This window comes from Rattus norvegicus, chromosome 12, assembly GCF_021556685.1.
Source record: "Rattus norvegicus strain SHRSP/BbbUtx chromosome 12, alternate assembly SHRSP_T2T, whole genome shotgun sequence".
In the NCBI taxonomy this organism is placed as follows: domain Eukaryota; kingdom Metazoa; phylum Chordata; class Mammalia; order Rodentia; family Muridae; genus Rattus; species Rattus norvegicus.
Window position 1 is genome coordinate 49,215,389 of NC_141545.1, and position 14,201 is coordinate 49,229,589.

At 54.4% G+C, this 14,201-nt stretch overlaps 1 protein-coding gene across 4 annotated transcripts in view; it reads right to left on the reverse strand.

Moving 5' to 3' along the window:
* Nucleotides 1-1,227: 1,227 nt before the first annotated feature.
* Ube3b (ubiquitin protein ligase E3B) overlaps nt 1,228-14,201 on the reverse strand; it is a 46,388-nt gene continuing 33,414 nt past the window's right edge. For 2 of the 4 annotated variants that reach the window (XM_087579321.1, XM_087579319.1), the window contains exons 20-28: nt 12,043-12,219; nt 11,843-11,953; nt 11,041-11,178; nt 10,730-10,795; nt 9,576-9,634; nt 7,339-7,521; nt 7,023-7,134; nt 4,164-4,256; nt 1,228-2,973 (exon numbers count right to left, since the gene is read on the reverse strand). In XM_087579321.1, the coding sequence (XP_087435447.1) occupies nt 2,782-2,973; nt 4,164-4,256; nt 7,023-7,134; nt 7,339-7,521; nt 9,576-9,634; nt 10,730-10,795; nt 11,041-11,178; nt 11,843-11,953; nt 12,043-12,219 (1,131 nt within the window). In that variant the 3' untranslated portion in view covers nt 1,228-2,781. 4 annotated transcript variants of the gene reach the window in all.

Here is a 14,201-nt window from a genome sequence, read left to right on the forward strand (position 1 = left end):
TCCGCAGTGCAGGCTCCAGAACAACTCCATCTGTTACACATATGCTCGTCAGTAGTGTTGGCCGTCGTGACCACAATGAAGAAGTCATTTCCTTAGGACCCGTGTGCCAAGGGGTGGGGACTACTGGCCTAGGCCTTCATGCAGCCTCTCCAACACTGGTCTCACACTGGTGTGGGGGCACAGCCAGCTCCTGGAGATGCACACTCGTGCGATGCACACTCGTGCAAGCTCCTCAGGTGTGCAAACTCTTCAGGGCAGGCCCCTGAATGGCTGAAGCACGTTTGTTAAGGCACTGTTCCAAGCAGATGAGTCCCCAGCTTGTGTGAACTGCGTGAAGAGGTGGCATGTGACCTTTGGCCTCTGTTCACTCTGTGAGGGAGTCAGAAGCTTCTGGAAGCTTGGTCAGACGCTCTCTAGCCTGTGGGTGGCCCTGGCCCTGGTTTTGAGACCACATGGGTCTGCTGTTTATTGAAGGCTGGTCTGAACCTTGAAATCTTCCTGGGCTCTGGGATTATATGTGTGAACCTGTGGCCCCAGCACTCAAGCAGCTGGGGCTACCTAGTACACCTAATCTCAGAAAGGAAAAAAAATACAAAAGGACCCAGGGCATGCCACATTCATGTACTGACCAACTTAGGGAGACGGCATGTCTCCCTGACCCAGAGGACAAAGGCCAATGGCTTTGCCCCTGCCGGTAACAGGGGTTTCCCCAGGGTTTTGCACCAACTAAATTCATTAGCACCCGCAGGTCCTGCTGGCCCGTCGAACACCCCACTTGCTGCATGGTAACTTCAGTTCTAAAGAGTCCAAAGCCAGGGCCAGGCTTAGTTTTAGGTGGGCGGGCATTACACTGTAGGAGGTGTGTGTCCTGGGGGCTTTGCAGTATTTGTCTGTTAGTGGGGACACTGGGGTGTCTGAGGTAGCCCAGGTTAGACTCATCTGGTCTCTCCCCATCAAGCGAGCTGGCTTTTGTAGGTAACACATACATCGTAAACTGCAAAGCTACTCATGTCATCCTGGCGCCACTGCTTGTTGGAACAGAACAGAGGGAGATCAGCTCTAGGGATGCTTCTCTGAAGTAAAGCTGGGCACAGTGACAACTGCCCAGCTTTCCTAACCCAGCTCTAAAGCCAGGAGGTCAACGCGCCCCTTATCTTCCTGCTCCTAGTGGTGCTTCATGGGGCCATCTGGGCGCAGGGCTGAGTACAAACCAGAACAGAGCCATCCTGTGCTCAAGTACAAATTTAATAAAGCCCTGACAAGTCTTAGTCCACCAGCTAGCTACAAAACCAAACCCCGACTTCTTTCTGGAGCCACCAAGAGCGGCTGGGACGCCATGAACAGCAGCAATGGCACAGATGAGTGAGTGCTTGGACGCCCTTGTCACAACGAACTGCAGGGAAGCAGACTCGTGACCGACAGACGACCTTAGGTCAAAACCAAACAGGTCAAGCTGGTATCAGTGCTTACACCCCACTCTCTCCTGTGTCCCCGTTGTGACTCTCTGGCTCCAGGTTACTCATGCATGCTGTGCTCAGGGCACAGGAATCCATGGACAAGCTGGGAACACACATGGCTGGCAGACATCTTCCAAGGACGTGCCAGCCTCCCATCCACGTGAAGCTGGCACCACACTCCAGAACCCCAGGGGCTCTCCTGGGCCTGGCCAAGCTCCGGCCACAGCTCTTTGCTAAAGTGAGAACAGGGCTCGGCTGCTCTCCCGCTGTGCAGGCTCCTCGTGGCAGGCGTCTTCTTGCTCTGAGCACTGTAGCCCTAAGCTGACTCCACAATGTGGAGGAAGGACCAGGACTCCCGGCTTCCACCAGGGTGGGAGGGATACAAGAACTTGGTGAGGCAGGAGACACATGGCTGCTATCAGATCACTAAGCTCAGGGCGTCTGCCTCAATATCCCGAATCTGTTCTTAAGGTAAATGGGAACAAGGGCCTAGGAGTGCAGTGGGTGGGGAAAGAGAATGAGGTCCCAGACAAAGAAAGCGCAGAGCCACAGAGGCGGTAGTGTGGAGATGTGTGGGACACTCCTCAGCCTCCGGGGCCTGTCAGTGCAAAGGAAGGACTCTCAAGTCCCTGGAATAAAGTACTGCCCAGAGGACGGGGCACTGTAGGGTCTCGTGTGGTTCTCCAATGAGGGGCAGGCACACAGGGTGAGCAGGCTCTGGGTACTGCAGAAATGGGCTGTTCTCCAGGGGTGGCAGGCTGCTCTCCCAAGCTAGGACACTGCTGCAGAGGCCACGCACAGGCTGACAGCAAGGGTCCCCTGAGCATGGCCCGCTGAGGGTGTGGGAAAGAGGGCTGTGGTGTGGATCCCCTGGGTCCCCTGCAGGAGACCCTGACTGTGCTCAGTGGCCTCCCTGGCTGGAGCTGGGTGTGGTTGCCTAGGGAGGGGCCACTGTGGACAGGGTAGAGGCAGGGACTTTGCTGTGCATAGAGGCTTGGCGAGGCCGTACCTGAGTTTTCAGAACGGAAGGAGGAGCTCACAGACACAGGCCTTGTGTCCTCAGAGGGCAAGAGAACGCCTCACAGAACTGCTAGGCGTTGCTTTGCAAACGCTAGGCCCAGAAGGAGGAAGACCTGCATGGGCAGAACTGGGGGTATTTTTGTCAGCCCTCTGTCCCCAGTGCACGGAGGGCACTGTGCAGCACCCCCAAGCTTGGGTGTCTCATGGCTATTGAGAGGGTCTGAGGCTGCGGTGACCTGGCCACACTCCTGGGGCGTGCTGCCTCCAGGAGCTGAGGGCTCCTTAGTAGTGAGATTGGGTTGGGTTAGGAGAGCTCAAAGCCTGTGTTCATGCTGATGGCGTAGCGCAGTTTCTCTCGGAGTACGCTTTTCTTGCTGTAGTTGGGCAGCTTAAGCAGGTTGAAGCAAGTGGAAGAGGTGGGCAGACGCCCGCCTGGCTCCCTCTTGCGGATGGTGAAGAAGCCCCTGAGGACGCTGCCCAGGGTGTCCCCAGTGTCCTGCAAGCACACACCACAGCTTCGGGTCAGAGGAAGCCTACACAGGAGCAGGAGATGCCCAGCTCAGGGCAGTGGCCCTGGGGGCCGAAAGACACCTGCCTCTGAGCACCCACACCTGCTCCTGCTGCTGAGCACCTACACCTGCTGCTGAGCACCTACACCTGCCTCTGAGCACCCACACCTGCCCCTGCTGCTGAGCACCTACACCTGCTGCTGAGCACCTACACCTGCCTCTGAGCACCCACACCTGCCTGAGCACCTACACCTGCCTCTGAGCACCACACCTGCCTCTGAGCACCCACACCTGCCTGAGCACCCACACCTGCCGCTGAGTACCCACACCTGCCTCTGAGCACCCACACCTGCCTGAGCACCCACACCTGCCGCTGAGCACCCACACATGCCTCTGAGCACCCACACCTGCCTGAGCACCCACACCTGCCGCTGAGCACCCACACCTGCCCCTGCTGCTGAGCACCCACACCTGCTGCTGAGCACCCATGCCTGTTGGAGTGCTGTTCTAGGTCACCTAAGACAACAGGCTCCTGGACAAAAGACATGTGTCAGTTCAGTTGACTAAGGCAACCTAATACCCCTTCTCCATCAGTATCACAGCCCATGGCTGACTAGCACTTGGCTCAACTTTTCCCACAATTTGGAAGTTGAGGGACAACCATCTAGTGTCTGACTCAGGGGAACACAGGCTGCAGGCTGCAGAGAGGTGGTGAGGCGGGGCATCCTGAGAGCAGCTTTCCCGGGGCAGCCACATCTGAGCACCAGCGTGGCCAGGCTCACACCACACTGGGCACATGAGCCCCATCGCATTGTCTTTTAAGCTGCAGCCAACAGGCAGCTACCCTGGGTGTGCACGTGAGCAGGGAGCTGGGGCAGACCTGCTTTGTTCTCTTACCCTTCCTCTTGGACCTTGAACCTGGCCAGATCAGCAGCCACCAAAGAGCGTTCCGATTACACACCCTGCAGGCCTTTCCCAGGGAGGGACCTCAGACAGTGCTGAAGCCCACACTGGCCTGGCTCTGCAGTGCCCTCTGTGGGTGGCTGGCTGTCATGCCCTGAGAACCATAGGCAAGGGTGGGAGGGACATGGTGGGCACCCACAGCAGAAACTGAGCACAAGGAAGGAAGGAAGGAAGGAGGGAAGGAAGGAAGAAGGGCAGACATGGCCTTAGTTACCTGGTCATCCGACACTTCCACACAGCGAATGGAGAACGGAGGTTTGAGGTAGGCGAATCCTAGGAGCGGGGGTCGGGAGCAGCTGGTCACAAACTGCAATACAAGGTGGAGTCGGGGGACAGTAGGCATTTTTTCCCACCTCAGCCACGCTGGGATCTCCCCCGTCCGTGTGCTACTCAGTAGAACACGGGGTAGTGGGAGGTGCTCGCCTGCATGTGCACAGGACACACCGAGTGTCTCTAGGGCGCCTCTCTCTGGAACTAAAGCTTGTGAAGTAATGGCCCATTGAACAAGGCTGGTGGCTCGTAGGGCAACTCGGAGTGACAGCAATGACACAGGTCTCTGTTCAGTCTGACAGGCTCTGGAGCAGCAGAGGCCCTTCGACTCCTGGTGTAGCAGCACACCAGCTTGGGGCAGGTCTGCAGCTGCACGGCAGGCACTGTCCTCCTCGGGGAGCACAGCAGTGGCAGCATCTGAGGGCACCTGGGCCAGCAGAGGCCAGAGGTGCCTATGAGCCACAGTATGGAGCCCGCAAGTGCCAGTGCAGCTGGGAACCATGACCTTATGCATGGCACACATTACATACATTAGTGTAGTGACAACTTGGGAATTTTGGTTTCTTTAAAACCACAGAAATATTCTAAGTATTTTCATCTTAATCCCAAGTGTGGGATGTGGGGCTGCTTCAGACTGTCCACACAGCTGACTATGATTTGCCTCGTGCTCTGGCAGAGGCGTGGTTTTGCCGGCTGCTGATGGTTTCTGTGATTGTGTGATGTTTGGAATTGTGTGAACTTTTCGGAGGGGATGTAAATGTAGAGACTTGATAGGCGTGGTTGCTGGTCACAGGGGAAGGGGGAGGTTACAGTTGGTTAGCAGTTGTGCTCAAAGAAAAAATGAACAAACCAACCAATCAAACCAAAACCAAACAAACAGAAAAGAAAAAAAAAAGAAGAAGAAGAAAGAAATTAGATTCAGAGACCTCTCTCTCCCTGCTATCCTTTCTCTATCTAGTAACGGGGTGAAACTGGGCAGATAAAGGGTGGAAGAAAGAACCACCCACAAAGTAGGGAAGCCCAGCTCACACTGGTGTCTTGCACATAGGCAGAGCATCCTGGGGGGTGGGGGTGGAGGGGGAGGGTCTGTACAACGCCCAACACCAATCAGCACACTGGGAAAAATCAGGTCCACAAAGCCAGTGAGGCTTCAGGGACCAAGCTGTGGACACTGGGTGTGGGGCCTGTGGGCAGCCAGCCACACTTCCCAGCAACACTCCAGCATCTCCTGGCCTTCCCCAAATACGGCCTCTGCTTAATGCCTCAGACACAGGCGTCCAACCAAGGGGAAGACCTAAGAAAACCCCCTTTTTAACAGCGGTAACCAGATTCATGCTGCTTTCTGAGAGACAGAAGAGCAAGCTTGGCTCTGTAGTTCAGTAGCTGATGCGGTGTGGGTCATAATAACCACGTAAGCCACGCTCTAATGCTGCAGCTCTCCCTGCCACGCTTCAAAGGGCTTTAGTAAGTTACCATGTTCCTGGGGATGGAGACACAGCTCAGAGGTCCAGAGTGGATGCTGGGTGGTGCACTGCTGGGAGAACCACTGTTGTAACTAATGGTCTATGGCCTGGAGACCCGTGTGTGTGTACTGGTTGGACTGGAGTGGGTGATGGCTCCCACGGCAGGAGAAAACTCAATTTAAAGTGGCCAGCAAGGAAGATCAGCCGCTGGTTTGGTCGGTGGCACCAGCACACACAGTGGATCACACAAGACACTCCCACGCCTCTAACGGAGACGGGAGGTCAGGACTTCAAGGTCAACCTTGGTTACGTGTCACATGGCAAATCCAAGAGCATGTTGGGATACAGAAGACCCTGCCTAAAGCAAAACAGAGGGGGATAGAAAGGGAGATAGACAAAGTGTGCAGCCAGCCTTAGGGGAGATTCCAAGGCCCTACATACACTCCTAGACCATAGCTTTTCAGAGAGAAGGAAAGCAGGTGGCAAAATGATGGTTTTAAATGACAATCTACCCACAGGTGACAGTGACAGGCACGCACATGATGCAGTGTCCTGTAAAGCGATACTCTGCTGCTGTCATCCACCAAAGCCAACAGCACTTAGGGACACAGAGGTCACTCAAGACTTCCCTGATGTTAGGGCACAGAGCTAACTACAGATTCTCCTCCTGAGAAGCACACAGTAAGCCAGGCATGGCGGCCACACCTGGGACTGCAGTTCTCAAGATGCTGAGGCAGGAGGCCTGCCCTGACTCTGAAGTAGCCTGGGCTACACATGGAGAACCTGACTCAACCCCTGATCCCTCAGAGCAACATTCAGTGTTGTCAGCCTCAACATTTGTGTTCCCTTGGGACACTATGTGCCTGTGCACGTGTGTATATGTGTGATGCATTTAGGATTGTCTGTATCTCCCCCTCCTCCTCCTCCATTTTTCCAACAGGGTTTCTGTGTAGACCAGGCTGTCCTGGAACTCACTCTGTAGATCAGGCTGGCCCCGAACGCACAGAGCTCTGCCTGCCTCTGCCTCTGAGTTGGGATTAAAAGGCCTGTACTATTATTATTATTATTATTATTATTATTATTATTATTATTATTATTTTCTCTAAGGTAAAGAGGCAGAATTGCAGATGGGAGGGCAGCACAGGGCCCTGCACCACAGCAAGGAGCAGCCAGCAGCCCCGCCCCATCGTGTCAGCCCCTCTCTGGTTCCTCCAGCCTTTGGCACAGAGGAGGCTATGCTAACACTGCCCTCTGGATAATCCCATGTTTTCAGTGTGAATCAGAGCGGCCCGAGGTCTGCGCATTCAAGAATATAAGTACGTAGAAAATGTAACAAGTACCTTCAGGAACATGGCTCTTTCACCAGGCGTGAAGTCAGAAGCCAGGATATCCCAGAGCCAGACGATGACTCTGTGACTCCCGTGAAAGCCACCGTAGTACACCGTGTGCTTCCTGAAAACAAGCCAGAGTGGAGCTCACTCTCGGGGACAGCAGGCAGGTGCAGCGAGGCAAGGCCCCATGCAATGCCTCGTCCCCTGGAAACTAAATGGGCTGTCACCAGGGTGCCCAGAGTCACTCTGTATTAGACCCCGGGAGGGAAGAGCTCTCCTTCTGGATGGCCTAATCACGCCACACACCCCTCCTCAGTGCCCTTACTTTAAGTCTTCCAGATCGATCTCGGCATTGTCCCCGGAGATGAGACGTTGAAGCTCAGGGGTAGAGAACATTCGGATCCACTCGGGCTTAATAATGGAACGGAAGCCACTAATGAGAGCAGCTGTCTGGTTCTTGATTTGAGTGTGCATTCGAAAATGAGCCATCAGATGGATGTAGCTAATTCTGTAACGAGAGAGACACTGGAACTAGCAGGCCAGGCCAGGCTGTTGCCAGATGTGCTAAGAGACGAGCCTAGTGCTCTTGAACCATCTCCAAAACACAAACGCCAGCGTCTCTCAGCGGGTGATGGCAACTCCATGATGGTGGCTTCTGAGTCACACACTGTGCCACCATGACAGCACCAAGTGTCGAGAGCACAGCCTGGTTCACTCGTCCTCACAGCACCTGGGAACGCCCCGGGATGACCCCATGCTCAGGGACGGAGGGTCACCTGCACAGGTGAGTCCCACTGGCCTCTCTCAGGGACACAGCTTAGTGTTCCAACCAGCTTCAGAGAGGGGCTGCCTCACTTGCAACAGCACAGCACAGTCCACTGAAGCCTAAAGCGGAGTTAGCAGACGGGGAAAGGCTCTCCAGCTAGTGTTTCTTGGCCTTAGATCTAGCTTGTACTAGTGTCAGTGATCAGCTGGCAAGGATGCCCAAGAAACCATTAGAAACACCACGTTAAGTCTAGTCCAAGTAATTCCATTGTGTCCTACAGTGCCCAGGTCACAGTTACTGACCTTGAAATAGTTCTACTTAAAAAACATTCAGCAGCAAACATTACACACTAATACATTCAAATATGAATTTTCAATTATTTCTATGAAGGAGGTTACTAATGTGTGCTCGGGTGTGCGTGTGTATGTGTGTGCGTGCACGCGTGTGTGTGAGAGACCAGGTACCCTTGTCATATACTGAAGCTTCACCATAGGTCAGAGTTCAGGACACAAGGTTCACTGTCAGGCTTCGTGGCAGGAGAAGAATCTAGCACAGCCTGCTCGGACTCACCTCCCTGACCCTCCCAGCAATAAGGAATTCTGCAGCCCTTCAGTGTGCAGGAACTCACCCACCCGGGCATTTACCCCTATAGTTCATCTTCCCTTCCCTTTTAGCCTGTGTGAACTTACCTTTTCTGTCATTTGTACCTCTCTCTCTCTCTCTCTCTCTCTCTCTCTCTCTCTCTCTCTCTCTCACACACACACACACACACACACACACACACACACACACACACACACACATGCACACACCCCACCACCCTTTGCCATAGTTCCAGGCAGAAAGATGACCTCCCTGGTAGGTGGGCAGGTCTATAGGACATGCCCCATATCTGCTGTCAAAAAGTTTGGGCCCCCTTCTCAGCTAGATCTCTCAGAGGCTGTTTACACAATTAACACTGCTGCCCCTGAGGAAGTCACAGCCATACACAGGCAGGACCAGGACTCACCCTGCAGAGACTCAGACCTCAGCCATCCCTTCTTTGTTAAAGTTTTCAAACTGAGGCTAAGGCAACCTTGCTGAAGACTTGTAAAGTTAAGACATAAATCCCCAAGACACAGGCTGCCAAACGAGCTGACCCGAGACAGGAACGGAGTGCAGGTGCACTGCACTGGGACCAGGGAGTCACAGGGCCCTCGCCCTCATTTGTCAGACAGTTCAAACCCCGACCAGAGGCCAGTGTCCCTCCCTCCTGCCAAGTGCCCCCCTTTCATTAGGTGGGACAGCCTGGGTGGAGATCATGCATTGAAGGTTTTGTTTCTAGGATCAAAAGGACCAAATTTATGCCATTACTAAAGCACATTATCTGTGACAGGAGCTGCTGCACCCCCCCACCTCCCCTAACGCCCTGCCTCTAAGTAATGTCTGCCGTATCTGCAATCACACTGTCTTCCTGAGAACAGCCGAACACAGTCACTCTGAAGGGTCCCTGCTCGACTGCCCTCGGGGCAGCGTGCCTAAGCTGTTTAGGCTCCCTGCGTCTCGGTGTGGGCCATCTCTACATTCCTAAGAATGGTGCCTCGGACCTTCCAAGTGCTTCTGCAGAGAGCAAACCGTTCACTCTTATTTTGCAAATTGAATTTACTACAATTCTGGCCTATGAACTGTAACCAGGAAATCCCATTAGGATACTTATAGCCTCCTTCCACCCATCTGTCTTGCTCAGCTCTCAGCCTGAGCCAGAGCCAGAGCAGTGCTCTCAGGTGCCGGCCTCAGATGCATTCCACTGTACTCACTTGTTCTCATCTGTGACCGGGATGGTCTTCCCTCCAGGAACCAGTTCGTGGCAGACGAGCTGCAGAGAAGACGAGAGTAACTACCAGAGAGAACTAACGGCCAGCGACGCTCAGGAAGACAGAAGGGCCTAGTGCAGACACCCACGGTAACGGCGGAATTATGATGCTGTGTGTTTCTCAAAAGGATCATTTTTCACAAAAGCCTGGGGCCAAAACATCAACACGCAGGCCTCTTGCGATCGGTGGGAATGGTTTGTCATCCGATCCTTGTCCAAACATTTGCACTAAGGCTGTAGCATGCCTGGAGGGAGGCTGCTGAGCATGGCGGCCAGGCGTGCACACCCACACCTGGAATACTGCACCACTGCGTAAAGACGGGAAAGCAGACTACACTGCAAGAGTGTTGGTACCATCCCATATCTGACACACATGCACTCACACAACACGCTCACACGTGTCTGTGGGGAAAGCCTGGAAAGACATATTCGGGACACATTACCATGCTTTTCAAACACCAAATACCCTCTGAGGTGAAGCCAGAGTCTGAGAAGCCGGCTCTGCACCAATATGTTCCTGGTTTCTCCAGAGTGGACCTCAGGCTACATGGACACAAGAGGGCAGAGGACGGGTGAGTCCTGCCATTAACTGTGACAGAAATGGCTTCTACCAGGCTGACTTCTCCTCCATTCCTGATGATGGTGTGACTGGGATTTGACTCCCCAGGAGCGTCAGCTTAGGTGCTGCCCTCCACATTGGGTCAGGAAGCTCCATTTATTTATTTATTTTTTTTTTGGGTTCTTTTTTTCGGAGCTGGGGACTGAACCCAGGGCCTTGCGCTTCCTAGGTAAGCGCTCTACCACTGAGCTAAATCCCCAGCCCCAAGAAGCTCCATTTATAATGGCCAGTCCTCACCGACCTCAGGTTTCCCAACTGAGACTCACAGCTTGCCCCAAACTAGAACAGGAAGGCTGGGCACAGGCAGATCCTCTCTTAAGTCCCAAGATGTAACACAGGCAAAGCACGGGCTCTGTGGGAGCCAGAGGTGCAAACATAGAGGCCAGTGACAGGCAGATCCCCAGTGGGCGAATCTCTGAGGAAACCATGAGTCAGAGCGTCTCACGAGCACACTCGGCCGGCCAGATCAACCCACATACCTGACCCATGACATCTTCATCGTAAGACAGTGTCAGCCCGAGGTCTGCGACGTCTCCATCATAGCGCTAATGGAAGAGAGAGAATGAGAGTGAGAGAGAAGGGGGGGGGGGGAGCACTGGGCGTGTGTGGGCGTGTGTGGGCAGAACTCTTCCCTCTGAAGGGACATGGACAGCTGTGCAACCCCACCTCCAAGCAGAGGCCACTGGTCATGAGACAGCAGAGGCTGTGGGCCTCTGCTGTGAAGGGCCTGGCCGAGGGTAGGGTTGGGGTTAAGCCCCAGTGACAGGGACATGCACCACCCAGCACTGACCTTGATGGAGGTGAGGTTTTTATAGAACTCCGAGTCCAAGGAGGGCAGCTCATCCACGGAGCTGTAGAAGACGCTGTGGTGGTGCCCGAGCATTTGGCTCAGGAAGAAGGAGGCAAAGGGCACGTCCACCACGATCCCCTAGGTCAGAGGAGGCAGAGCCCAGCTGTCAGCTCGGGCAGCCTCAGGCACCAGTGGAGTCCAGGTGCCAGCCTGCAGCTATCCCTCCATCATCTAAGGAAGCATCTAGGGATCAAGGTGAGCTCCGGTCGTAGGCACACGCCTTGGAGCCAAGTAGCACAGGGACAGGAGCTCAGGTGACTCTCACAGCCTGGGTGTCCAAGGATGGGAGCTGTGAGGGAAGCCCCTGAGGCCTGAGAAGCCAAGAGTCCTAAGACTTGAACCTGGTGCCAGGTTAGGACCTCACTTACCACAGAGGACAACCCAGTCACCCAGCTTTTCCCATCCCCACTCTACGGATGAGATGACAAGCTTACAGGAAGGACATGTAGGTGGCTGCTACACTGCTGGCTACATCCAATCTTTCTGTCCTAGCTTGCTGACTCCCTGACACCTGTCTCCTACAGTATCCACTCGAGTGACAGACATTAGCTGAGCCCAGGTGGCTGAGGGACAGAAAGTGCTGACTTAGCTTGAGAAGCCCGGGTTCATCCCCAAACAGATATGCACAAACCACTTTATTCTTTCTTTTTCTTTCTGAGATAGGGGCTAGCTATGCATCCCAAGCTGGCCTCCCGAGTGACAGGATTATAGGGTGCTGCCCCACACTCCTTTGGGCGCCTACCTCATACACCGCCTTTCCCAGCATCTTCCCCACAAACTCAAAGAGCTGCAGGTAGTTCTCATGGATGTAGGACGTGGGTGACGGGTACAGCCTCTCATCCCCACTGGTTGTCTGCCAGGAGAAAGGCCGGGGAGAGGTGAAGTTAGAGGCCTGTCTTTCCTCTACATTGGACCCCGTGTCTGGCTGCTGCCCTTAACCACCTTGAACAGGTTGAGTGCTGGGTCAAACACCCTCTTGATGATCTCTTCCAGAAACTCCTTAAAGACACCGTCCTGGTCAATGCCAGCTTCGTCCACCCCAAGGTCACTGACGAACTTCACTCGGATCGCGCCCTTCATGGCGTGCTGAGGAAGCTGCCGCAGTTGCTCATAGCCGTCCTACAGAGACAGAATTTCAACCCTCAAGGAGCGCGGCCTCAGCAAACCGAGGAGTCTAACCATGTAGGTCTGCACAGCAGCCGTGGAGGACTGACTCATTTGATGGCTACAGTGTCTCACGCATAGGCGTGAGAAGACGGCCCCCAGGAGGACACAGAGTCAGACAGGAACACTAGACAGAATGAGGCGTGCTAGCTCTGGCCATCGAAGGTGGGGAACCTGGGGGAAGACAGGAATCTCTCTCTCTTTCCTTGAATGCTGACAATGTCTCTAGCTCATGGGCCATCAGGCTTATAGGACATGGTGAAATGAGAAGCCAGGGTCTTGGTTGCTGAGGGCAACTGTGGGGAAGGGGATGGAAAGACTGAACTAAAAGACCTACTGGTGGCAGGGTAGCTGTGGCAGAAGAGGGCGTGAAGCCCAGGCACAGTAGTGAGGTTCAGTCTGCCCTCAGGAGGGCAAGGACAGTGGAGCGTGCTGCTGGGAGAGCTCTGAGCTTTGCTGGCTTGTGGTCAACTCCCTCAAAACACAGCCATCTGTGGGGTGTCGCTCCATAGAGCGTCCAGGACCACAGCTTCTTCACGTCCCTGTGTGTTCACAACAAGCAAAGGCCTTGGACGCTCAGACCACAGGTTCATGAGAGCCTGTGGCATCACGGAACAACCCCCTCGCTCTAACTCGGTTCACAAGAAAGTAAGCAAGGAAAAAACAGGCTTTGCCCAGGTTAAGAGTGACTGTCTCCCGTGACACCCAGGGGCGTTTTAGTCCTGTGGAGATGGTGGTACCTGAGGGAGGAGCCAGCGACCCCTCTCAGCACACAGCACAGGTCACACCTCCCAGTTATCAGGGCGTGGGTGCCAGGCTCCTCTGATGGGGAGGCCTGAGAGATCCAGACCAGGCAGCAGCACCGGTTCTGATGAGGAAGGTACCGAGGGCAGTTCTAACACAAACAAGCTTCTGAGTCAAAGGAGAGGCTCAGCTTGGTGGACACAGCTGAGTGGCAAACGTGGCCTTTAGGGTCGCTGACAAAAGCTTTAATGTAAGACTGACTTGGGGTAATCTTCTCTTAAAACCTGACTGGCCCCAGAACCCACACATTCACAGGGCGAGACAGACGCTGAGCAGACGTGTATCTCTAGGGTGACTGCTACGTCACCCTCTTGCCCACCATGTCCCAACACCGAAGTCAGATGTCGGCTACCAACTGCTCCACCCCTGGTGGCTGTGGCTCTAGGGGAGGCTATGTCTGAGAACACTGGCTGCAGCAGCAGGGGCAGAGGACACTTTTCCATGTTGAGCAGGCAGACTAGATCCTCACTGAGACGCACCCAGCCACTCTGCGGACGTGACTTTATTTCTGCTTTCTGGTTAGTGCTGGAGACGGTACCCGGGGTCTCAGGGGTGCTAGGTGGGTGCTCTACCACGGGGTCACACCGTCCACATCATATCCTTGCCTTTAAGGTAAAAACACCAACTGTTGCACACGGTTCTTTTTGAATAACTCCTGAACAGCAGAAGAAACATGTCCTTCAGGGCGGCTGCTGAAGCACACACAGCACACACAGGTGGCTGGTGACGCGGCCGTCATACACAGACAGCACACCAATGATGACCAATGACGAAGTGTGGACAGAGCGTAACAAAAGCTCTGAGGAGCAGCACGGCGCGTGGATCAAGCCACACCCGCCTGTCACCAGCACCAATGGCAGACATGTAGGAGCACACAGCAAGGCAGTGGACTGTATGACCCACTGGCGTATGTGGTCCACAGACAGCACACACGTCAGAACCACGGAAATGCTCTAGCAATGTCGTTAGGGTGAGACTTAAGTTTCTGCCTCACAGAGCACTCACTGGTGTGGAAGATTCCATAGACCTCTCTGCTCACCTCAAAACGCACCAGGACATTGTGACAGTGTGATGCCGAGGCAAAGTGCTTAAGGACAGGGCACCTACTTCTACCTTGTGAATGGCCACGCAGG